This window comes from Colletotrichum paranaense (assembly GCF_030867605.1).
Source record: "Colletotrichum paranaense strain IMI 384185 chromosome Unknown Scaffold_11.1, whole genome shotgun sequence".
Lineage (NCBI taxonomy): Eukaryota > Fungi > Ascomycota > Sordariomycetes > Glomerellales > Glomerellaceae > Colletotrichum > Colletotrichum paranaense.
In genome coordinates, this window is record NW_026848969.1 from 1,268,454 (window position 1) to 1,292,252 (window position 23,799).

The 23,799-nt window shown below is 51.6% G+C and overlaps 7 protein-coding genes across 7 annotated transcripts; all 7 read left to right on the forward strand.

The window, feature by feature from the left end:
• Positions 1 to 426: 426 nt before the first annotated feature.
• Positions 427 to 1,035, forward strand: CPAR01_12743 (uncharacterized protein; the record flags this gene model as incomplete). Its single annotated transcript, XM_060496998.1, has 1 exon — positions 427 to 1,035. One exon carries the CDS (start codon positions 427 to 429, stop codon positions 1,033 to 1,035), a length of 609 nt encoding a protein of 202 aa, XP_060344531.1.
• An 825-nt stretch (positions 1,036 to 1,860) lies between these two features.
• CPAR01_12744 (uncharacterized protein) lies at positions 1,861 to 3,096 on the forward strand (the record flags this gene model as incomplete). Its single annotated transcript, XM_060496999.1, has 3 exons — positions 1,861 to 1,978; positions 2,051 to 2,458; positions 2,516 to 3,096. 3 exons carry the CDS (start codon positions 1,861 to 1,863, stop codon positions 3,094 to 3,096), a joined length of 1,107 nt encoding a protein of 368 aa, XP_060344532.1.
• Positions 3,097 to 7,736: 4,640 nt separating this feature from the next.
• On the forward strand, positions 7,737 to 9,215 carry CPAR01_12745 (glycosyl hydrolase family 7; the record flags this gene model as incomplete). Its single annotated transcript, XM_060497000.1, has 2 exons — positions 7,737 to 8,201; positions 8,271 to 9,215. 2 exons carry the CDS (start codon positions 7,737 to 7,739, stop codon positions 9,213 to 9,215), a joined length of 1,410 nt encoding a protein of 469 aa, XP_060344533.1.
• Positions 9,216 to 10,277: 1,062 nt separating this feature from the next.
• On the forward strand, positions 10,278 to 11,232 carry CPAR01_12746 (pyrimidine 5'-nucleotidase; the record flags this gene model as incomplete). Its single annotated transcript, XM_060497001.1, has 4 exons — positions 10,278 to 10,330; positions 10,407 to 10,435; positions 10,508 to 10,969; positions 11,057 to 11,232. 4 exons carry the CDS (start codon positions 10,278 to 10,280, stop codon positions 11,230 to 11,232), a joined length of 720 nt encoding a protein of 239 aa, XP_060344534.1.
• A 2,183-nt stretch (positions 11,233 to 13,415) lies between these two features.
• CPAR01_12747 (uncharacterized protein) lies at positions 13,416 to 13,914 on the forward strand (the record flags this gene model as incomplete). Its single annotated transcript, XM_060497002.1, has 2 exons — positions 13,416 to 13,659; positions 13,721 to 13,914. The coding sequence occupies 2 exons, from the start codon at positions 13,416 to 13,418 to the stop codon at positions 13,912 to 13,914; spliced, it is 438 nt and encodes a 145-aa protein (XP_060344535.1).
• A 4,384-nt stretch (positions 13,915 to 18,298) lies between these two features.
• Positions 18,299 to 21,299, forward strand: CPAR01_12748 (Aureochrome1; the record flags this gene model as incomplete). Its single annotated transcript, XM_060497003.1, has 5 exons — positions 18,299 to 19,723; positions 19,790 to 20,124; positions 20,186 to 20,412; positions 20,541 to 20,887; positions 20,961 to 21,299. 5 exons carry the CDS (start codon positions 18,299 to 18,301, stop codon positions 21,297 to 21,299), a joined length of 2,673 nt encoding a protein of 890 aa, XP_060344536.1.
• A 1,497-nt stretch (positions 21,300 to 22,796) lies between these two features.
• CPAR01_12749 (uncharacterized protein) lies at positions 22,797 to 23,192 on the forward strand (the record flags this gene model as incomplete). The annotated part of the gene is made up of 1 exon (XM_060497004.1): positions 22,797 to 23,192. The coding sequence occupies one exon, from the start codon at positions 22,797 to 22,799 to the stop codon at positions 23,190 to 23,192; it is 396 nt and encodes a 131-aa protein (XP_060344537.1).
• Positions 23,193 to 23,799: the final 607 nt, after the last annotated feature.

The window sequence follows — 23,799 nt, forward strand, 5'->3', positions numbered from 1 at the left end:
GCGTGCCATGCAAGGCACGCTCGCAAGCCTTCAGGTACCCGTCCGCTAAATTGTACCTTAACTGGCATACGGGGATGCCGGTGGGAGAAGATAGATTGCTCCCCAGACTCACCAAGAACAGAGTTCACTATCGGTAGGGCTCCTCTGCTCGATGCACTGCACTCCAACTCTCTCTCCACGCTCTTTACTGGAGCTAAGTGGTCTTGGCTACATACCAAGCAAGTCGAGTCGAAGTTGATCTCCCGAACTTCGCTCGTCTTACCTGTCAGTAGCGCTGATCACCATGAACCAAGCGAAAATGAGGCTCAGCTGAACAAATTGTTCCCCCATCTTCTCGTCCGTCGGACTAGCGTGGACGCCACGATCTGGGTTGGATCTGACGGATTACCCGTCCCGTCGCGCGTCCGTGGCTCCTTTTGGGCTACAATGGCGACCAGCCTTCGGCCGGTCTCCGAGCGCGAGTCTCAGGATAGGGGCAATACACCAGACGAGTTCCCACGTTCTCTGCTTCCTACCCGCGTCGGGAAGAGCCCACGCTTGCGCCTGTCAACGTCAAGGCCTCAGGAATGGGACGAAAGGAGAAGGGTGATGGTAGGGGAGGGGGGTAAGGAGGCGAAGAGAGAAACCAAGAGCGAGACTGGGAGACTCCAGAGAATGAGAGTGATGAGAGTGTGTGAGAGCGTGAGAGCCGGCTCACCTCGCCCGTCTCGCCGCGGCACCGCTTCTGGCTGTCGTATGCGCGCTTTGGTGCTTTTGTTCTTGGCGTCTGTATCACCTCGTCGAGTCTGTGACCCCCTTTGGGCCGAGAAGAGATGGGACTATCCTGGGAAACAGACGAATGGGACAGCGCTGACCCCCGGGAGAAAACAGGGCCCGTATGCGAAATCGTTGCTCAAAGCGTCCAGAGTTCAGCGAGCAAACCGCAACCTTTCAACTCTCGCCAGGCTTCCCGTCCTCCACTCCGTCGACACTGTTCGACTAGGAAGTCTGCAGTCCGCTGCCGTTGTCAGAATTGCTTACTATGGAATCTCCTAATGCTCTATGAAACACGCTCGCCTCTTCAGAACAGCGCCCCCCCAGCGCGTAATCGTCCGACCTTTTTCTTTCCATCTGTCTCGGCCCTGCCAAACACGGCTAGTCGCCGTTTATGAAAACTAGCGGTTGACTCGCCGTCACTATGTCCGTCAATCAACAGGGATCATGAGCCAAAACCCTCCTTCAGATCCACTGTCACTGAACTTCTACCCCATCGTGCCCCCATGTGAGCCTCCTCCTCCTCCTCCAACCGCCTCGCTACCAGCCGCTTGACCAGGCCTCGAACCAACGCGAACTGCACCGCAACATGGACCATGTTGGCCATGCTATTACTGCCCATACTGGTGGCCACTCTCATCCACTTCAACCTCGAGTGAGGTCCTGACCCTCCAAGTTTCCATGGCTCGTCCCTTTCTCCCCCTACCACACACCACCACCACCCCCTTCAGTCCCCTACCCTCCATCTGCCAAGATACGTCGGGTTCAGGGTTAGGTCGCGACTCCGCCCAGCACCACAGCCTTGCGACAAGAGGTGTTGCAGATGATCTGAGCAGATCAGCGTACATCATGGGCAGGTCGACGTTTGGCAGTGTTTGCGTCGTTTCGGTCCTTGACCGCGAGCCTTCGTATAAGACGACCTTTTCACGGCCTCGTCTCGTGTTTAAGTTTCCCTTCCCCTTCTCTCTACCCACACATCATATTATCCTCCTCTGCGCCTACGCTCTTTCACCGGGCTTTTCCGTTTTTCCTTCTCTTTTCACTTCTCCCTTCACTTCGTTCCTTTAATCGTGCTGGCACATTCCGACTTAGTCTCTGCGAGACAAGATGCTTTCTTTCACGGATATTGTAATCGGCTCGGCCTTCCTGGCCGTTGCCCATGGCCACGCTGCCATTCTCGGTGCTCAGGGAGACGCCGGCTCACCTGCTAGTGTCGGGTTCCTGGGTATGTTTTGCGCAAAAGGGGAACGAGCGGGAAGAGGATATCACGATCTTTGATACTAACCCTAATATCCAGTCGACCCGAACATTGCCCGTAACTGCACGACGATCAACCCCTGCCAGCAGGACGCCACGATCATTCGCGATGCCGAGATCAACAACAACGTCGTCAACGAGTGCGGACGCACTGAGATTGCTGGCAACATCGACATTGGCGAGAATACCGAAAACGCCCTGGCAGCGAACCAGGTCACGCAGGTTAAGGCGGGCGGCACGGTCACAGTCACTATCCACCAGGTCAACGCCGACGGTGCTGGTCCCTTCTCATGTGATTTGGATCAGACGAGCAACTCGCTCGCCGGCACCGGCCAGATTCCTCTCGAGGTCACCAACAATGTTCCCGGCACCAACGGTTTCTCCCAGGCAAAGGCTCAGCAGTTCAACGTCACTGTCAAGATGCCCGCTGACATGAAGTGCACTGGAGGTTAGTTGAACACGCCGAATCGTCAACCTGATATCAAAACTAATATGACTTTCACAGCCTCTACCGGAAACGTCTGCACTGTCCGCTGCCGTAACAACGCCGTCGCCGGACCATTTGGTGGCTGCTTCCCCGTCCAGCAGACCGATGTCACTCCTACTCAGAACACTCCCCAGAACATTCAGACCGCCGCCAAGTTGAAGGGTGTTCTCTCGCAGGTTCAGCAGGATATTCAGGACTTCCCCGCCGCCGCTGCCGCCAACCAAAAGGACGGAACCCCCGAACAGCTGGCCGCCACTGACGCCGCCAATAAGGTCTTGGGCGCTCCCCCCGTCACCGTCAAGGAGTTCCCCGTCGAGAACACCGGCCCCAGCCAGACCGGAGGCAACACCGCTGCTGCTCCCCCTGCCGCTGACCCCAACGCCGGCAACGCCAACGCTGGCAACGGTAACGCAAACACTGGAAACAACGGTGGTAACGCCGGCAATGCCGGAAACGCCGGTGGCAACGGACGTGCACGCGGCAAGGGCCGGGCTGGCAAGCGTGGCAGAGCCGCCAAGCGTGAGGAGAGCGGATCCCTTCGATGGGCCAAGCGCTACGTCGTGCCCGGTGCCGACTTCCAGCCTGAGGTCATGCCATGAAGGGGATCTTCTTAGAATTGAGAGAAGTTTCAGCTTCTTTGCTAGCTGACGGTAGACGAACGCTCTGAGCCAATTCTTTCCCTTTTTTCACGTGGTAATCGTCAAAAAGATTGTGGTTTTCCCTCCTAATACAAAGTCTCTACAAGTACAATCCTCTTTGTTGAGTGAGCGCACAGAGACACACAAAACCGCGGCGAACTCAAATCTTGGGAAGAAGGGCGAAAGCAGCAAACTTTACTTTGCTTTGCTTTGCGGAGACCTGGAGAGCGGTTGCGAGTCTTTTTTCTTACACCCAATACATCTTTTTTTTACTCTTTACTTGTGTGTACACATTATAAAAAAAATTCATAGCCATGATTTGATGTCAAATCGTCTGCTGTGCTCCGTTGCAATAATTTGATGGTGACAACTGAACAACACTAACATGATGGTGAAAGGGGACTTGACAGCAAACCGCCGAATCCCAACCAAATCTGGCAATGACGACGAATCCGAGACGCTCGCACAGAGGCAGAATTTCCTCTTTCCGCGTTCACTCGGGTGTTTTTGCCAGTATGCAGTAGGCCGGGGCATGCAGCCGAGCTGTGCATCCTAAAAAAGACTTGACTTTGCGTTCCTGAAACCGACGTGGTGGAGTTCCAAGAGTCTTTTTTTCCCTTCGCCCGGTGTTAAAAAAACCATAGCCCGTTATTTCCCTGCTGTGCCTCCCACCCCATTAACCACGCCGTGTTCGAAGAGTCCCGTGCTGAAACGCACAGATGCTACGGATAGTCAGCGATGCAGGGCCGGCCGGATAAGACCAGGCGCATGGTCGTACGATTGGGGAGACATGCAGTTGCTCAGTTGGGAATGCGAGGCGGCGGGTTCAACGCTACAAGCATGTGGCAATACCGCGGGTGCTGATACAAGCAAGGCAGGTCAGAAGGAACAAAGCGTTCAGTGTTCACTTACTTCCGGTTTCCTATTATTTCCCTTTTTGCAGAGTGATAGGAAAGAATGTCAGACAAATGGTCCGCCACAAGAGATGTTCCAAAGTGCGATGTAGGTATCCGCAATGTTTCGACCGGGGAGTTTAAGGCACGGAAAAGCGTGCGGCTTCATATTGCATACCATGAATTCTAAGAACCCCTCTTAACGAACGATAACCCATGACTGTGTGTTGGTGTGGGTGTTGTTCTTGGCAGTGCATATAATCAGACTTTCCCTCCGCAAGTGATTGATCTACGTGTGTATGCCAATGATTCCACTTATGTGATTCGAGGGGAAGCGCTGCGTCTGCGACGTTTCCGCTAGGTTTGACTATTGCAATATGCTAAGCCTTACAAGCGGGTTTGGATCTCTTGGCTTCAGCGATGAGTCTGGACATTATCCTCAGGACCTGCGTTAGCTCGCGGGGGAAAGCATGGAGATCCCCCTCAGTGAGTCCGGCTCAGTGGACACTGGGAGGGACTGCCAAACTTGAGTAACCTCGAAAGCTTAGTTATCACTACCTTTTGAATTTCGTTACCGTCGTTAGTTGCATTGAAAGTTTCCGTGTCAAGTGTGTTGTATGGACTAGTCCGTCTGCATTTGATATAGAGTTTGTTGGTACCTTGCATATGATTGAGAGTCAATAATGACCTAAATGCATTCTTCCACATTATTGATATTCACATTTACTATGAATTGAAGAACTGCAAGTTGCTGAGAAGATCACGCAGATTTCTGTCGCTCACGCATCGCAAGAATCGTCTCGTTGTTGCTGAATCCCATCAATGTAGAACCAAAAACTTGGTTGATGGTCGGTGATCGCTCGGCGTCTGTTCTATCAGTCATGGTTTCAACCGTTTCGACGACAGACTGGGGAAACCTAACGGTTGCAAAACTTTGTCCCCTCGTCTGCTCATATAGTCCAATCGGTAGTTCATCGACGAAGGATGCACAGTAGATCCCGGTGAGATGAGAGAGTCAGTCACGACTGCACTGCACACCAACCTTTCCTGCTCGTTTGATTTGCTGAGCATGATTGTCCGTTCTGTTTCTGAACGTCAACCTTGACTCATTGGGCTTGCACCATTACAGTGGGTGGTGCAATCAAGAGTCGGGGGTTTTCTCTGACGAAACAAACGGCCGATCTTAAAATTGACTTTCAACGCGCAGCCTGACAAGGAACTGACAAAGAGGGATGTTTCGTTGGCCAGACTTGCTCTCTTGATGGGTCTCTCTTCAGCTTGCGCTCGCCCCCTCAAGTCGAATTTGGATCAGGATATAAAGTCTCGAGCCTAGACCTTCATCGCGGGGTCCGCGACTGTGGCAAGTCTTATCTTCCTACCTGATAAGCTCAGAACGTTGCTGATGTCATACTTTGTGGAAGAGGCTTAGATCACCATACTCATATTCTCATGGACTGCAGCACTACCCAACATTTTGAACAGTCTATTTTCGATAAGCTTCATCTCCTCACTGAATCATAGTTCCAACGGCGCGGTAGCATCCGTGACCTAGAGTTGCTACTAGTTTTCCACCCGAGTTGCCGGCTCGACGTTCAGATAGTGTGGGACGAAGCTTAATGATGCTCGCTATTCACCAACATTTAACCCAAAGCCGCTTGACCGTGCGACTTGACGCTCCGTTAGTGTATAGTTCAAGATCTATTTCCTTGAGACGATGCGATATCCATGCCAAAATGGGACTACGTCTGAATGACTTTGCATTTCGGCTCCGAGATCCCAAGCCGTTGGTGAGTGGAGACCGAGCATACCATCTCCGAGCTAATTTCTCTTTTGGATGGCAACGCGAGCATGGACCTTCTCTCATGACCAAGATGAAGCCAAGCCGTCAGACACGGAGCCGCAAAGCTTCGGCATTCACACCGGAGGCGCGCTAGAGGCGGGTAAAGGTGATTGAGGCTGATCATTGACAATCCAAGAGTGCGGTACAATACCCTCCGTAACATGCAATCAACAATATTAGCGCTCTCAAGGGTTTCTGCATGCATTAGATTCCCAGGGCCCGAAATTTGGAGAAACCATAGGACTTTTGCACGAGATAGAGATTGAAGATATGGGTATCTAGAGTCGCATTAACTACGTAATGAATCCGTAGACCTCAACTGAGCAGCGCCGTACTCGGGAGAAGACCAGGACCGCACTCGGCTGAGTGACTCCGATAGGTGGACTGTTCTTGACGGTCCGTCATTCCGCTCGATGCTCCGTGGGCCCACGGCCCCACTCCCGGCAGTATGAAGCCGCGAAACAGGCATGTCCTGACTAGGAAAAGGGGGCCAAAAAGTAAATTAGACTAAGGGGGAAGATTGAGGAATGGGATAAAGAGAACTCAACTCTGTTTCCTCGTCAGACATAGTGATTCCTTAGGCGCAGCTGCAAGCATAACGGTCAAGGTCTGGTTACATTTCGTTGCGGTTGAATCTAAAAGTGGTGGGCCAAGACCCAAGGGCATTGTCAACTTTGACCGGATGTCGGCGGTTCAGTACCCCACGTTGGTGACTGTGCACGATGATGGGCCGAGTTCCTAGTGAGAGAGATTGAGGCATACACTATTAATCGCAGAGCGGACGGAGCAAACTAGAACATATTGCTGTTGAGCTGGGGTTGGAAATTTTCTCCCCACGCCAGTTTGCCGAACAAGCAACTCTTCATCGATAACTTGCCACGCTTGCTAGTCTAACTGAGACTAGCACTACCAGTGCCGCACATAAGTTGATTGTTGGGGTAAGTTGACGCCGTCACACCCGCATCAGTAGCTTCGGTAATGCTCAATAAATGCCGTGTCCTCCGGTGCAAGCAGGGGCCGCGGATATTACTCGTCCAATCGCATGGAGACGCTTCTCCCAAACGGAGAGCGGTGGGAGATATTCCGCCCGGGTGCCCCTTGCATAGATCCCAACTTGGCTTTGCTTGACTTTGCGGAGAAGACCCACGATGTCACCTTACGACGGGTTGCGGCAAACATGTGCTGTGCTAACTCGCTCAACCGACTCCCCATCCCCGCGTCACCAGCCCTTTGGACCTTGTGGTAATTAATCAATATGTTGCAGACGGCTGCCACAAGAGAACCAAGAGAGCCAAGTTGCGCCCCTCCCGGATCAAGCTTCGCCCAGCAGGCTTGGTCTGCCTTGGTCTCTCTGAGTCTCCAAGTAATGGACTCTGACCACGTTCGTCCAATCCCACCTGCCCTGGGCCACTCATTACAGACTTAGGCAAGGCGGGAAGACATCCGATCTTGCCTATCCAGGCCCACTAGACAATCATCAACTCTCCAATGATCGATGCATCCCGGGTTACTGTTCCCAATTGAATGCATCACGACTCACTCCGAGCCGCTCGCAGGAGCTCCCAAGCCCCTGGACGGAAATTAAGCAGTTTGGAAGGAAGTGGAAAGAGGAGGGGCTAAGCGCAACCATCTCATGATAGTTTAACCTTGAACGGGAGATCGAAACAGTATGTGAGAGTCTATATAATGTCTCCGAGGCCATCCGCACATTTTGGCTTTCGTCTCCTCATCCCAAGCCACTCGCGACATTCTTTTCCGGCATTTCAATTCATTCTTTACATGTTCAGACCCGTCTGATCATCTCTACACACTCTTTTCTCTCATCCGTTCTTTACCGACTTGACGTCCGAAGATATCTCATCACCACCATGTTGACCAAGGTTTCTGCCCTCACGGCCCTCGTGGCCGCTGTTCGCGCGCAGCAGGTCTGCACGCTCAACGCGGAGACCAAGCCTGCGCTTACCTGGTCCAACTGCGCGGCCGGCGGCGCCTGCACCAAGGTCGACGGATCCGTCACCGTGGATGCCAACTGGCGCTGGACTCACAAGACCGACGGCAGCACCAACTGCTACACAGGCAATAAATGGGACACCTCCATCTGCACCACCGGCGAGGACTGTGCCTCCAAGTGCTGCTTGGACGGAGCCGACTACTCCGGCACCTACGGCGCCACCACCAGCGGCGATGCGCTCAACCTCAAGTTTGTCCAGCAGGGCCCCTACAGCAAGAACATTGGCTCTCGCATGTTCCTCATGGACGGAACAGATAAGTACCAAATGTTCAAGCTCTTAGGCCAGGAGTTCACCTTTGACGTTGATGTCTCCAACCTTGGTGTAAGTGAAAGCCCCAACTTCGTTTGAAGAACGTGTAGAGAAGCAGCTTGACTGACACGTCGATCATAGTGCGGTCTGAACGGCGCCTTGTACTTCGTCTCCATGGACGCTGATGGCGGCATGTCCAAGTTCCCTACCAACAAGGCCGGTGCCTCCCATGGAACCGGCTACTGCGACAGCCAGTGCCCCCGCGACCTCAAGTTCATCGACGGCAAGGCCAACGTCGAGGGCTGGGTGCCTTCCTCCAACGATGCCAACGCCGGCGTCGGAAACATGGGCTCGTGCTGCTCCGAGATGGACATCTGGGAGGCCAACTCCGTCTCCACCGCCTACACCCCTCACCCCTGCGAGACGGTCGGCCAGCTGAGCTGCAACGGCGACGCCTGCGGAGGCACCTACAGCTCTACCCGCTACGCCGGCCAGTGCGACCCCGACGGATGCGACTTCAACAGCTACCGCCAGGGCAACACCACCTTCTACGGTAAGGGCTCCCAGTTCGCCATCGACACCTCCAAGAAGATCACCGTCGTCACGCAGTTCGTCGAGACCGGCGGCGCCCTCACCGACATCAAGCGCTTCTACGTCCAGGACGGCAAGGTCTTTGCCAACTCCAAGTCCGACATCACCGGCGTCGAGGGCAACTCCATCACCACGGACTACTGCACCGCCCAGAAGAAGGCTTTCGGCGATGAGGACGTCTTTGCGCAGAAGGGCGGTCTTGCGCAGATGGGCAAGGCTCTCTCTGAGGGTATGGTTCTCGTCATGTCTGTCTGGGATGACCACCACTCCAACATGCTCTGGCTGGACTCCACCTACCCTACCAACGAGACCGGCCCCGGCACCGCTCGCGGCACTTGCGGCACCGACTCTGGCGTTCCCGCCGATGTCGAGTCCCAGGCCCCCAACTCGAACGTCATCTTCTCCAACATCAAGGTCGGCCCCATCGGCTCTACCTTCAACAGCGCCGGAACTGCTGTGAGTACCACTATAGATCTCTCTGATTGCTATTGCTAATCATACGTGTGTTTTAGTAAGTTGTTGAGACTTGACATTCGCGGCCGTCGTCACTTCTACCACAACTTCATCTCTCATGTGGTTTTGAAGTGAATATTGGTCTATGTATCGAGACGAGCGTGGCATATATCCTTCTTTCGGTTGTACATGTTTTCTAGACATTTCAGTGTATATAAATTGGGCATGGGTCTGACCCTTGCAGACAAGTGCAAGAGATATTGGCTTACAAAAGTCTTCAACTAACCATTTTACTTGACATATGCTGCCTATTGCCTTGAATGTGGATGCCTGCCATGCTGTTACGTCGGCCACACAATAGAAAAGATAATCCCATGACTTGGGTGAATCTCCTTTCTCCCACCCAAAGGTCGGGACGTGGATATACCTTGAGCCTGTGCTGTAGTTGTGCCATGAAGGCAAGATAAAAAACTACATATAGCATCTCTTGGTACACTCACGGAGAAATGCCTAATAGATTTCGCTTACCCATTTGGCGCTTTTCTACAACTTTGGTGTTATTAACCGTGTTTTCCATGCCTTGGGCTGAAACTAGGTTTCCTGCCCGATAACTAGCATTTCTCGACAGGACAATGAGTCATAGACCGAATGTGTGTACTCAACATCTTGTGTGTATGGTCTCGTGCCCATACAATACGTTATGACAGGCTTATGATTTGGTCTAAGTTCCTTTGATGGAAAATTTCCCTTGCAGATATCATAGATTTGACTCCCTCTCAAACATGTCCCGTCGCTTTGCTCAGCGCAACCTGGCGAGAAATGAGTCGAATTGGTAGCGCATCATGACACAGGACACCACAGTGGATCTGCGGTCTCCAATGACTGATTTACAGGGCAATTCCCGCCGAGACGCTAACCCCAAACTGTGTCCGAGTCTCTGTTGCAGGCCATTTATAGATGCTGAGGAGCTCCCGCGACTTCGCAGGTGTTCCGAAACTTCAGTTTTTATAATCTCAAAACCTCATTCCGGCGCGGGGTCTCCGCATTTAAGAGCTTCAATAAGGACACATTTCAGCGACAGCCACTGCACACAGGAACTTCATCATGGCCGATAAAACAAAGGGAAGCGCTACGGCTCGTAAGCCAGTGTTCTTTTTGTAAGCTCAATACCTAACTAATTCTTAGAGCTGAGATGCCCAAAAAATAGTTGCATACTGACTCGTTAGGGAACAGCGACATCGACAACTGTCTGTACTCTAGAAGTCAGTCGACCAATTCTTCCGCGCACCAGAATTCTGGGCAGCTCAAATGGACTCACTAGCGTTCTTCTTTAGGTCACAGAATCCACAACCTCATGGCAAAGCTTATCGAGCAGTATTTTGAGACACACTTATCACTGGGAGAGGAGGAAGCCTCCAGATTGACGAGAGAATACTACAAGACATACGGCCTGGCAATCGAAGGCTTAGCCCGCCATCATGAAATAGACCCATTGGACTTCAACGCAAAGGTGGATGACGCGTTGCCTCTCGACGACATCCTAAAGCCCGATGCAGACCTCCGAGCGCTGTTGGAGGATATCGACACCAACAAAGTCAAACTCTGGCTCTTCACGAATGCCTACGTCAACCACGGAAAGCGGGTTGTGCGACTTCTTGGAATCGATGACCTATTTGATGGTCTGACCTACTGCGACTACGCCCAGTACCCATTCGTGTGCAAACCAGCCAAGGAGATGTTCCGCAGGGCCATGGAGCAGGCAGGGGTTGAAAACCCGGGAGACTGTTACTTTGTTGGTAAGCTCTTGACTCCCGAAAACTTTGGCACGGTGGATGCACCGCTGGTCTCATTCATGAATAGATGACTTGTACTAAAACCTGCAGATGATTCCTACGATAATTGCAAGAGCGCGAAAGAGCTCGGATGGACGGCCGCCCATCTCGTCGAAGAAGGGTTGCCTATTCCCGAGATACAGGCTTCCCAATTCCAAATTCGTCATATAAGAGAGCTTCGTGACGTTTACCCTCAATTCTTCAGGTCCAGCGCCTTGAAAAATTAGATTGAGACACAAAGATGATGCTTCCGCGGGTCACATAAAAAGGAAATGACTAGAATCTAGACAAATCACAGACGCTGAGACTAAGGCACGATTCCCCGGTAAATGGTTGACATCGTTGACAACAACGGATTGCGCGCTGTGAAATAAAATTGCTTTTCAAAGGATGGGTGGAGGATGGGTGGAGGATGGGTAAACTCAAATGCCCCCATTGCGACTTGGTCTCAAGCAATAGCAAATAGCGGTGCTTCAACCACGAGATCTACAATCTAGTGATCGATGGTCAAGTGGACGGACAACTCAAAAGAATGGTACCAATCGTGGTGAACATATTGTACTCCTCAGTTTTGGGAAAGGCCAGGTGTGATTAAGTTACTTAGCCCGATATGTCTTCCGTAACAGAACATGTGCTGCCTGGAGATTTAATGTATCTGTTGCATGTTTGACTGCCACCCGATTTAGTACAGCATGCATAAGGCGTCACCCACCTTTATGCATACGTCGCCTTTATTTAACGGATATCCCTTGCATATTAGCAGAGGGGCTTGTGGTGGATCGCTTTTCGTAGGCAGCCCCACGTGGAATAGTTTATTATCCACTAAAGAGAGTGAGATGTCAACAATCAGTTAGTCACCTTGCCAGAGTGGTTAATGGGCTGGCCTGCTAGTTTGGGATTTCTATCCTGGAGAGTTGATAGCCAGTGGCTTCGGTCGCGCAGGTTCGAATCCTGTGGGTGACGACAATATCTTTTGCCTTTTTTACGAGCATTTCGTGGCTACTTTTTTGCGCCGCCTACAAGATTACACACACGTTTGTGTGAATGCAACGGTCTTCTGTTTCCTTGACTCATGCCGCAGAGTGTGCTTGTCGCGCCTGTCCGAGCTGTGTTGAAGAGACGTGATTTACTAAACCTACCCGTAGACAACGTGTAAAATGTATTCGATGAATGCACAATGATGTAGGACAATGTGAATGAAGTCAGATTGAACCGACATGTCAGCTCCATTGAAGAAGACTCAATCACAAACAAGCAAGCTGGGCCAGAGATCGATTGTTTTCCGCTGGAAGCAAGCGCACACTTTAGGCAATTGGACCCCTAAAGTGGCGCATCTCTCCCTAGCTGGGTTCCCCGGCCCTGTTGCTCGTGTTCTATTGCGCCATGCTTCCCGCCCACGCCGTCCAAACTGGAGACACTCTTAGCAGGACCATCTGACGTGTGAGGGTGCTCGCTGCCGCTGAAACGTTACCGTGATGGACATAAGAGAAGCCAAGTCCGGCGGTTCTCGTCGTTCTCGTCATCTTGTGGGCTCGTTTACTTGCAGCGAGCCGAGGCGAAGAAAAGCAAACTCCCTAATACTACTGCGCAGTGCCTCAAACGGACCAATGCCATCATCTCTAGTACGGCTCCTTGCAAGAGATATACGAGCTTTTGTCATCCTCCAATTCACCAGTGTTGTTTTTATTTATAAAGATCGACCCGATCAGCGTCGAGCACTTGGCCAAAGTTTGATTAGTGTCCTGCAGCTTCGCCCTGTGGCCCACCCCCTTTCCCCGATCATGGCATTCTCCCCAGAATTTCCCGGCACCCGACGCCCCGGCAAGTTACCTTCTCCTCGCACTTCGAGGCAAATATAGTGACTTGTTGGTCGCGGCGGACGCCGTGGAAACGGCGGTGACTACCAAGAATAGACCGAATAGGAACATTTCTAGAGTACTGAGTACTACCTTACTGCTCACATCATGCACTAGGCCCAACTGCCCAGTCCGTTTACCCATGCCATCGAGCATGCTCTAAGACAATGCTTCGATGGCGACACGAGCCGCAGCGCCACCCGCTTGAGTCGGAGCCGTGCATTCGGCTGGCACGGGTGACCCGGGACCGCCCAACGATGTCATGCCCAGGCGACTTTCGCCTACGGAGATATTCTTTGGGGATCCTGACGTCGCCTCGTACGAAAATAGACATGGGAGTACAGACGACAAGGGTCTCTAGCAACGTTCATTTGACGTTTGTGATGGAAATGCTTAAGAACATCAGACAAACCCCTTCTCACCTACTTCATTCCCTTCTCCCTACAGTCAGACATACTCTAAGCAACTTTACTTCCGATATATCCAAACATCGCAGCTACCCTGTACGATCTAATCAACTAAACTTAATACAAACATCTACCCAATTTCTCAAGATGCAGTTCCGCGCTTCTCTCGCTGCCGCCGCCGGCCTCTTCGCCATGGCCAACGCTCGCATCTACGGCATCGCCTTCCCCGAGACCGTCAAGGCCGGTGATGAGGTCCAGGCTATCATCGAGACTGAGAACTACATCCAGACTGTCGCGGATATCGCGATTGCCTTTGGAATCGCCCCCGAGGCCTCCGCCTACCCCGGAACTCTCGGCCAGAACGTCTTGGGCTCATTTTACCTCGGACCTGGTATGTTTTCTCGAGACAGCTACGCTGATACTTTGCCGCCGTTTCCTAACACACGATACAGAAAAGTCCAATGTTCTCGACAACATCACCGAAACGGTCACGATTCCTGCTGGTCTCGCAGCTGGCAAGTACGTTGTCTCAGCTGGCCTGTATAGCTTGTACGGCGCCTCCTCGTCCTCGACCCTGTCCAACTACAACGTCACCGTCATTGTCGGCGACGCGACTAGTGAGACTTACGTTGGTAGCCAACAGTAAGTTCGATTGATCACGATCACGAGAGCATCTCATTGCATATAAATGGCGTTGGACTTTGATTTCCACTTTTCATGCCTGTAGGAGGGTTCATTGCCCAGAGTCGATCACGTCTGAGCTGGGCTATATATTGGTAGAAACTTGACATTTGCGCACATCCAAGACCAAGTTGGCCATTATTACAAATACATTCGAGACTACCTATCATGTGACTCTGTTACTAAGAACCCGCCTGTTCTCAGGCTCGGAGCTCCAGCCCGTACTATTGCAACCTGCGCAGATACCAACATCTGGGGGGACAGAGTAGAGCTGGAATTGAGTAGGTACCCGCAGCACCGCACTGATGCCTTGCAAGCCCTGTAGCCGCTGAAGCCCACCCCACTGAAGACCTAGGCTCACGATTTTTGACACATGTCGATTTGAACGTGAACATGATGTCTGAGCTACCAGGCACTGATTCTCGGATAACGATTGCAACACTCCCACGCTAGGTACACATCGAGTGCAGCTTTACTGGAGAGCGAAGACGCCTTCTCATCATACATATAAGTACGAGGGTCATGAGCAGCGATGTAGTGGTACTGAATCACCGGGTCCTTATTTCCATTGTACTAGGTTGTGGGCACTTGCAGGTTCACTAATCTTAGTGGCCGCGAGCATGACCAGATTCACATGAAGGATAGGCAATTCGGTATCTCTGGCGGTCTGATCATCTGCTGTCTAAATGGCCGATTTTTTCTTCTCGAAGAGCACGATATATAGAGCTTAAGAAAGTAGCGCGTATATATGGCAGCTCTTAATAAGGTCTCTTGATAACAAACATTGTGTGCTCCCACACTAGGTTGCATTGCCCTCACCAACCTATCAACCGTACCTTTCAAAATCACGGGGATCAACATTGTCGAGGAATCTCTGTAATTGATTGATGATCGTTTCACTACCAAACTATCTTTGAGCCATGGAGATCGGGGGATAAATATTTAGAAGATGTCATCGGTTTACACACACTCGCCAGTGGCGCAGCAGTCATTGCCTGGACTCTACGATATCGTTACAAATTTTTGCTCCCATGAATTCGAAACCACGCTTCTTCGTTTGAATTAGTCTTCGACCCCAGTCACGATATCTCAACTAAGGTGAGGTAGGTTGATTGCTTTCCTGGACACCTGATCGTTTCCCTTGGCTCCTCACTTATCGAAATACTATTGATGATTAAGGCGACTGCTATAATTCTAAGAGACAAGTACTTATTCGTTCTTCCTAACCAGTGCAAGGAAGTGACCGCAAATGCTCGCTCGCGGTCTCTGCGCGTCTCAGTTGCACAGAGCATAGAAAGGTAGCATGGTTTTGGCTGTACCGGATACGCGTGTTAACAAATACCGATACAATCCCATTGTGAATTCGAGATTGCCGGTTCAAGAGCAGACAGACGGAAAAGACCTGAAAATCAACAAATATTCTGCTTTATGCTTTCCAGTCGGGATGTCCCAGTCTTGCACTAGATGGTCGTCCGGCGCATGGCATAGTCCTTCACACAGATATGATATCACATGTCGACTAGCCTGGTCTTTCGAATCCAAGGTCAAAGCGCTGGGCACTCGAGGGCCTTACTTTCTGTCTTATCATCAGATAACAAGGTCTATGCTACATGAACGTCGTCGAACCTGTGATTGGCTTCGTACTTTCTCTACCCTCATTGAAAGCTTAGAGAGGGTTCAGGGCCAGATAGCATGCTAACATTGATCGGCCGAGGTAGGGTCATAACTCGTATTCCGATCACGCAGGCTGGAAATACATGCTGAAAGGTCAGCGAAAGATAGTGCTGGTCTTCGGAGTTGAATTACCCCGTCAAGGTGTCTGTTCAATCCTCTGTGTCAGCGGTCATGTCAAATAACACAACCGTAACGTTGGGAGCACTGTGGCTTGAAACGACTTCACCAACGTGCATCACCGGATCGGGGAAAGTAAGTGCGAATAGCAGGAAGCCTCCTCTAAAATTATAGGTTGGCAGTGTCTTGTGGAGGCCACATGTACACAGTACTCTTGAACGGCTGTAGCAGGCTGAGAAACCATTATGAAATTTCGATAAGGCATTTCGTGGCGATTCTCCATCCCAGATGAGGTAGTCTACCACCATAATGTCTAACTCAAGAGGACTCGATCGCATCGGGTGAATGAAACAATGCGTCTACCTTGAGTGCTCCTCGCTGACTTGGGGTAGATTCCCGCGAAAAGTCATTGTAATCCTTCCTTTGTCCCCAAAACGGGTGGTCACTTCTCACTTTCTAGATCGATCGTGGATAGATGCTTATTCTCTTGCTCTGTCACACAAGCGCCGGGAAGGTTGCATTGACCTTCCTGGTCGCCGCTGTCACTTTACGGGAATTTTCACTTGGGCATGAAGACTGGACCCAAGCTCCATTTCCAAGCTCATGTTATTGGTCAATCTTCCCACTTTCCGTGGCTGATATTGCGCACGCCCCGATCAACTAAATTGAGACGAACCCATCCCTACCGAGTTGCAAGTTTGTATGAGTCGGACCGAGGTCTGATCCCAGAAATCCAGGGACTCCAGTGCTGGGATAGGGCACATGTTGAAGAAGGAAACGCTGGCCGGATCCTGCTCCGTCGAGTCAAACTTCCACATCATCTTTTGATTCTTGAGTGTGCCAAAACAAGAGGGTTCTCAACTAGCCCGGAGAGGAAGCTAGCAAGCTTGGGCGCTGCGGGACGGAAATGTTTACCAGCCCGAATCCTTCGCTAGCCAACAAACAATTCTTCAACGCTCGAGCCCCATCATCGTGTCGTCATGTAGTACTCAATGGTCTGGCCACAGGGCCACATCCATGTGTGCAGGGTTACATCGCATCCTCCGCGTCACCATTCATCTCACGGCCATCTGGCTGAGAGCCTGAGAGGGAGAGGACGCTCGGGCTCCGACGGATGATTGAGATTGCAGCAGATATCGCGACAATCACCGCGGTAGGCAACTCTGGAGGTATAAACGACGGCTGATATTGACACAAGAGAAGCCGAATGGCACGTCATTCCCGGTACCCGAGCAAAATAACCGTCCCAGAACGCCATCTTACGGAGCAAACATGCTTCATCTCTACGCAGGTGGATCGAAATGTTGCCGTGCATAGAATTTACAGAGAAAGTCTCTTGGCGGACATCCTGATGGACCCGAATTGAATTGTTTGCGAGTTGGAGACCAAGACTAGATCGGCGATCCTACGTACGGTCGCAGCAAACATGCTCTGAGATGCTCGGGACGTAACAATCGCAACACAAACTTTGGCAAATCGCGAATCACGCAGATCTACATTGTCGATACTGTAACAATGCCAAGCGCCGTTGAACCTGGCGTGATCTGGTCACATTTATTGTCTGCTAGCAAGCCTAGTTTTCGTGTTGATAGCAGTTGAACCAGCTATCGATGACAGGTTTCCACCTCGGGTATCGGTGATCTCCTAATCCCTGTTCAACAACACGAGGTGATGTGCACGTTGACGCCCATCTCCGACGAACCCCACAATCTCCGGGTTCCTGACATGAAGGGACTCAACCGTCGAGTTGTCAGCAACGATGCCGACGCCCCGTTGGGCTGGGGAAGAAGGACGACATCCAGGCCTCAAGAACGGCCTGATAATTAGCGCAAAGGGAGCACCGAACCCTGAGCAGCAAACACAGCCTCGGATGGTGGGGATACCACGTTCAACAGGAGTTTTTTTCTTCATGCAAAAACGTCTCGATACTAGAGCAGCCGGACTCGAAAATCGGGGACGGGACCAGGTTCCGGAGACAAATGTCACCCTGTTTTGCAAGCAACACCCAGCCAAACACCCACCAAGTCGCGGTCCAAGCACAAGCTAACGAGGTACCTGGACCACGGATTTCTGCCCTGTCGTCCAATCTTGCGCTCAATTCAGCCATTCGCTATCACCAAGGCTCCTCTGCCATAGTAGTTCGAGGAGGGCGAAAACAGGTTTCAATGGGTCCAACCCCTCTCGCCCTGGCGAGCATTCCCCTGCTTGACGCCAAGTGCCGGAAATGTGGTTTGGGACGAGACTGCTCGAGCGTGCATGGTAGGATGGAGATATCAAATTGTTGCCGGGGCCTGGGTTGCGCCTGGCGGGTTGGTTCCGTGGCAAGTTGGAGCTGGTTCAAGAAAACGCCAAACGCCCTCTTTGTGTTCCTCTCTGGAAAGTCTTTTCTTTTTCCTTCTTTTTCTGAAAACGGCCACTCACATGGCGGCAAGTTGAGACATTCGCGTGCCATCCGAACAAGCCAGGTTTCGCTCTCGCTACTAGCGAAGAAAGTATTGTCCTCCTTTGATTAAGCGACGTTCTTATTTTTGCGCCATAGAGCAGTCTTTCACTAAGCCATGGCGCCTGGCTATGACGTCGATCATGACGGTCCGCCTTATTCTCGCACCGGGAACGGAAACGCTGCAAAGTCAGTTCCCACAGGGCCCATCGACGACGAGCTCTTTACGCGGGTCCTACCACGGGTAGACACCACGGCCATCGAGACGGCGCGCATTACCATTGGCCAAGAGTCTGAAGACAGCGATGAAGAACATTCACGACCTCAGTTCCGGCGGTCTCTTTCGGAGTCTAGTCTGATGCTAGGAGGAACCGGAAAGGACTCCGATGGACCACGGGATACGGCCTTAGGAAGACAAGAAAGAAATGGGACAACGGGGGCAAATGGGAAATCTCATTCAGCGAGAGACAGCACGGAACTCAGTCGCCCTTCCCGTCCTCTATCTCGGACAGACATCGTATCCCGGGATTACTCACCACCACGGCGGCTTTACACAAAGTCTGACAGGGACACAGTAGCTGTGCCTCCACGCCAGTCTTCTCGTCCCGATCAAGCTAGCATTGACAGCCCCGAACGAGTGCTCAAGCGACACGATTACAATACGCCGCAGCGACCCCCGCGCGCCGAGGAGATCGAGGCCGCAAAGAGACTCTTGGCACAAGTCGCAGAAGAAGAGGAGCTCTCCCACCAGAGCATGGTGCGATCCTCCAGCGCTGTCCGATCAGCAACACCTCCCCCGATAGGAGGCCGACGACCACGCAGGATCATCTACGACGACTCTGAGGAGGAAGAGGACCAGCATCAAGACCCCATCGACGAGGAAGAAGACCACGGATACCACGACTACCGCAATGAGACACGCCATGGGCACCGAAGCATAGCAACGACACCCGTCACTGCCATCCACGCACCTACGGAAGATTCCCGCCCGCCGGCGGCGCAAAGTCGCCAGACTCGCGGCCGACCGACCACCTCAAGAACCTCGTCGCGTCAATCATCGCAGCCGCCTCCCCGATCTCGAGCAGCCGAAGCCCTCGCCGCACACAAGAGAGAGCTCAGGACGCCGGTGCTTGATCATCATCGCTTGTACCTCGACGCCGAGCCTCCACCAATCAGCCAGAGACGCCCGCATCAGACATCGCGCGCCGCTCGAAGGCAGACGTACAATAAGCAGCAGTACTCCGACATGGAGGAGGAGGCACTAGACTACAGCGTGAAGAATGGCCTCGGGGGCTCGACCCTGACGTCAGATTATCGACCGCCGACGGCGGCACGGAGGGCAATGAGCGATGATTCTATTTCGATTTCGAGACAATCTATTTCGAAGCATAGCGTAACGAGCAACGGGTCGTCGAACCGTACTGTTGATTTCTTCGGACCTGGTATTTTTCAGGTCGTCTTGCATAACCCGACGACTGTGCACCAACTGCTGAAGTTTAGCGAAGCTCGATTCTGCAGCGAAAGTGTTGAATTTCTCAAAAAGGTGAGAGGCTATTACATCAGTGCAGTATCTCAAAGCATCGTCACTAACGGCACCTTCGCACTACAGGTCGAGCAATACCAAACTGTTCTCAATGACCTAGCAGGGATTATGACGAGCATCCATAAGGACTTCCTTGCCGACGACTCGTCAAAGCAGATCAACGTCAATGGGGAACTGAGAAAGTCCGTTCATGGCAACATGAAGTCGTTGGTTACGAAGACGCTTCCGTCCATGGAAACACTGTTTACGGATCTTCAAGAGAGCGTTGAACAGGATGTCTTCCTAGATATCTATCCTCGATTTGTGCGCTACCAGATGGCACTGAGCGCAACGAGAGCCTTAGCTACCAACCGACATAGCTATCAAGGACTCGGTGATTGCTTCTGCTTGACGAATCCTGGGTAATTTGACGCATTCCCATGACTCTCTTTGTCTCGTGCGCATGCTAACTCCTGAGTAAAGTCTTGCAGATAACCCAATTGTCTTTGCTTCAGATGGATTCATCAAAGTCACTGGTTATACTAGACCCGAAATCATTCCGCGAAACTGTAGATTCCTCCAGGGTGCGCATACCGATCGCGTTCCTGTCCGACGATTAAAGAACGCGATCGACGAGCGAAAGGAGTCTGTTGAACTCATCCTGAACTACAAGAAGAACGGAGATCCTTTCTGGAACTTGCTCTATGTCGGTAAGTAAATGTAAACTTGGCTGAGAATGCGGCAATCCTACCCTAGGATCGTGCTACAGGCACTCGAATGCGCACACATACATTCTCAAGTCAAGTTTTGTTAAGGCTAACCTGATCCTCCTACACAGCCCCACTCTACAACGAAGCCGGCAAACTGGCATTCTTCATCGGCGGCCAGATTAATTGCTCAACGACTATTCATAGCAACGCAGACGTGATGAGAGTTCTGTCGACATCTACCAATGACGACGTTCAAACCCAGGATACCAAGGTACCGCCGGCACCTTTACATCGTGCAGGTTCTCAACCTTCGGCTCGAAAAGCATTCCTGAAAGCCCTGGGGATGAAGGTCAGCGATGACCATGTGCCCAACGGGATCGCCGCCGATCCGGGCATGGAGAGCAAGTTGTTGCACAAGCTAGAAGGACGCGACTTGAGCGCACAGATGAAGGAATTTTACACTGCTTATTCAAAAGTGAGTTACTCCCACCCCACCGAGCTTGCTATCCTCTAGCAGCGAACCACCCTTACTAACATGAACGTCCCAGTACCTAATTGTCAGCTACGACTCTTTCATAATCAAATTCTACTCTGAAGGTGTCCTGGAAATGCTGCACCCGGCGAACAACACCGTCGGCCTGGTCGCGGGCCAGGAGGTCTTCCGGTTCCTCAAGCAGAACATGGTCAACCACCAGTCCGACTACAAGACGCGCGTACGGAACGCCCTTCGCACTGGAGCGCCAATCAGCGTCGAGGTCCGTTTACAGACTCGAAGGAGCGCGTTGTTCCGCGGCGATGAGAGGTTCGTCACGCACTGGACGCCGTTGAAGGATGAGAAGTCTCAGGTGCACTGGGCTGTCGTCACTTTGGCGCCCGCGATCGAGTAATGATTCATTGGTGGGGGTGGAAAATAGACCTGATGAAGTCGTGCTCTCGGAAAGCGCTCGTTAATCTTGTCAGCATTACGAGTAAATACCCTTCCTTCCTCTGAACTGAGGTCAGAGAAACATACTTGTGCCAAAGTTTGGCTGCTTAGTCCCATTTATAGACTGCGTCTCGAAGCGAATAAGTTCCCACATCCAATTTTTAAATTGACATGGCCCTTAACGTCGCAGTGTCCAGTCTTTACCTGAGGTCAGGCTGGCGAATCATATGGATTCCGTGATGTCCCGGCGCAAATTAACGCAATTAACTTACGAATACTTGCTTCTTTTAATGCCAGGCGGAAAGTGCTGGAGCAGACTGATGCTGCCTCGGACCAATGATGGCCGGCACTTGGCGGAAATGATCCCTTGAAGAAGACTACAATTGCGATGATGGGAAAGCCATTGGTAGATTGAGTTCACGGACCAAAGCTAAATGCGCCTCGTAATATGGAGCTATCCGCGTATCTACACGTATGTATCCCCGACATGAGTCAGAGAGCGCATTGCCTGCGGGAGGGCAGTAAGATTGTAAGAGCGATTATATTAGTTGACCCTCGCCAAAGAAGTCAGTAAAGTGCTTGGACTCAAGGCAGAAGTATGACGCTAGGGCACCTTGAATACATCAGATCTCTTGAGGCCACAGAGCCATGATGTGGTCCTTGGAAGTTTCTTTTTTGTGCCTCTTCGTTCGCTCACTGCTGAAAGCCACAGTCTTCAATGTCGATGGAAGACCATCTCAGAAACCAGTCTGTCGTAAGTGCACGACGTGATCAATTGGACAATGACGGGCCTCGCTTCTTATTTCGGCCCCGGGCTTCAGGTCCGCTTCGAGCAGAAATTCGAGCTGACTACGGCACGAGTCATTGCTGTGATGACCTAAATCTCACGATGATAGTACAACAAAGTCAAAATCGCGCACTAGCATGGTGCCAAGCCTTCGGCCGATAGTTGGTGCGACTAACTGGACAAGTCGCAACAACAGACGAACTGGTCAAGGTGACGTCCAATGTACTTGGGATTATAGGAATGCAATGTATCCGAAGCGAATGAGGCTTGTCGAGTTTATCTTTTCGAGCTAGCTCTGCATGCGAAAGCGAGGCGTAGTCACAGCCTTGAGTAAGTAGTCAGTTTCCATCTAACAAGCTTCAAGCTATGATGCCGGCCAATTTGATCCGAGACGTCGTCCTATAGTGATATCCAGGTCGTTGAAATATGCGGTAGAATTGACGACTATACACCAGTATCTCTGGGTATTTGTACTGCTTGTGAGCCCCTTCGAATCTGGTAAGGTAGTCAACAACCTATCTCCATCAGCTGCTCGACATCACGCTAATTAGTAGGCTTCTAACAGAACTACATTGCCATTCTTTTACAAGTCAGTAAATCACCAAAGAAGCCTCGATGATACAAAGACTTATACCAAAAACCAACAGATCAAACCCCACAGTCTCTACAACGATGCAAATCTCTGCCTCCCTCTCTTTCCTCGCCATCCTTGGCATGGTCAGCGCCGCAGCGGAGTGCCCTCGCGGCGGTGGCGGTGACGGACCCTACTTGCACAACAAATATCGCGTGGCGCCGACAAGAGTTGGGCAGACGAACAACTACGACTGGGCCGGAACAACCATCTCCGTCAAGATGCAGAAGAGCAGGGACTCCTGCGATCCGGAAGGCGACTGCGACGACGACATCACTTATAACTTCAAGAACAGAGGCACCAAGTCGATCCGCGTTCGTATCGAAGAGAGCTACAATGATTTCATGGGCCTCGTTCTCGCTCCTGGAGCGGACTGCGATTTGAACCGCTACTTCACTCGCGGTGCCGGACCTTACCAGATTTCTTTCGCAAATTAGACACGACATATTCTAAGCCAATATGTTTCTATAACATGTCCCTTTGGGTTGAGGGGAATCATTGGATATACGTGTAATTAAGTTCGCAAGACCGTTCATCTTCTTGGGACTTCTCAGCCGGGGGTCATTCGCGTCCCGGCATCAGGGATATCTCCGAGAGTCTATCACGCAGAGCAGCAGCTATCTATTCATACACTCTGAGTCCTTGAAAGGCATCTTGACACTTGATGATTAAGTGAGACGGAAGTACGATACGTCAAGTGATGCCCCTACCACATCGACTGTAGCGCTGCTCAGGCCTACGTGCAGTCACTTGAGTAAAGATGACTGTTTCAGCTTCGTCTCAAAGATTTGGACCGAGCAGGCTGAGCCGTGGATGGAGGCTAGTAGCTAGTGGATATTACGCTGGACTTACGCAGGAAGCTAATAACGCGGGGTTTGGCTGGTGACTTTTGACATCTCTGCGCCAGTCACGACGCGCTAGGAAAGTCGTGTTACTTATAGCTCTATGAGCAATATAAGACTCTCAGCTCATCTCTGGTGAAGGAAGTTGCCATCTTCTAAAAGGGCTTGGTCTATTGCTCGTTTTTAGCCGATGGCAGATTTC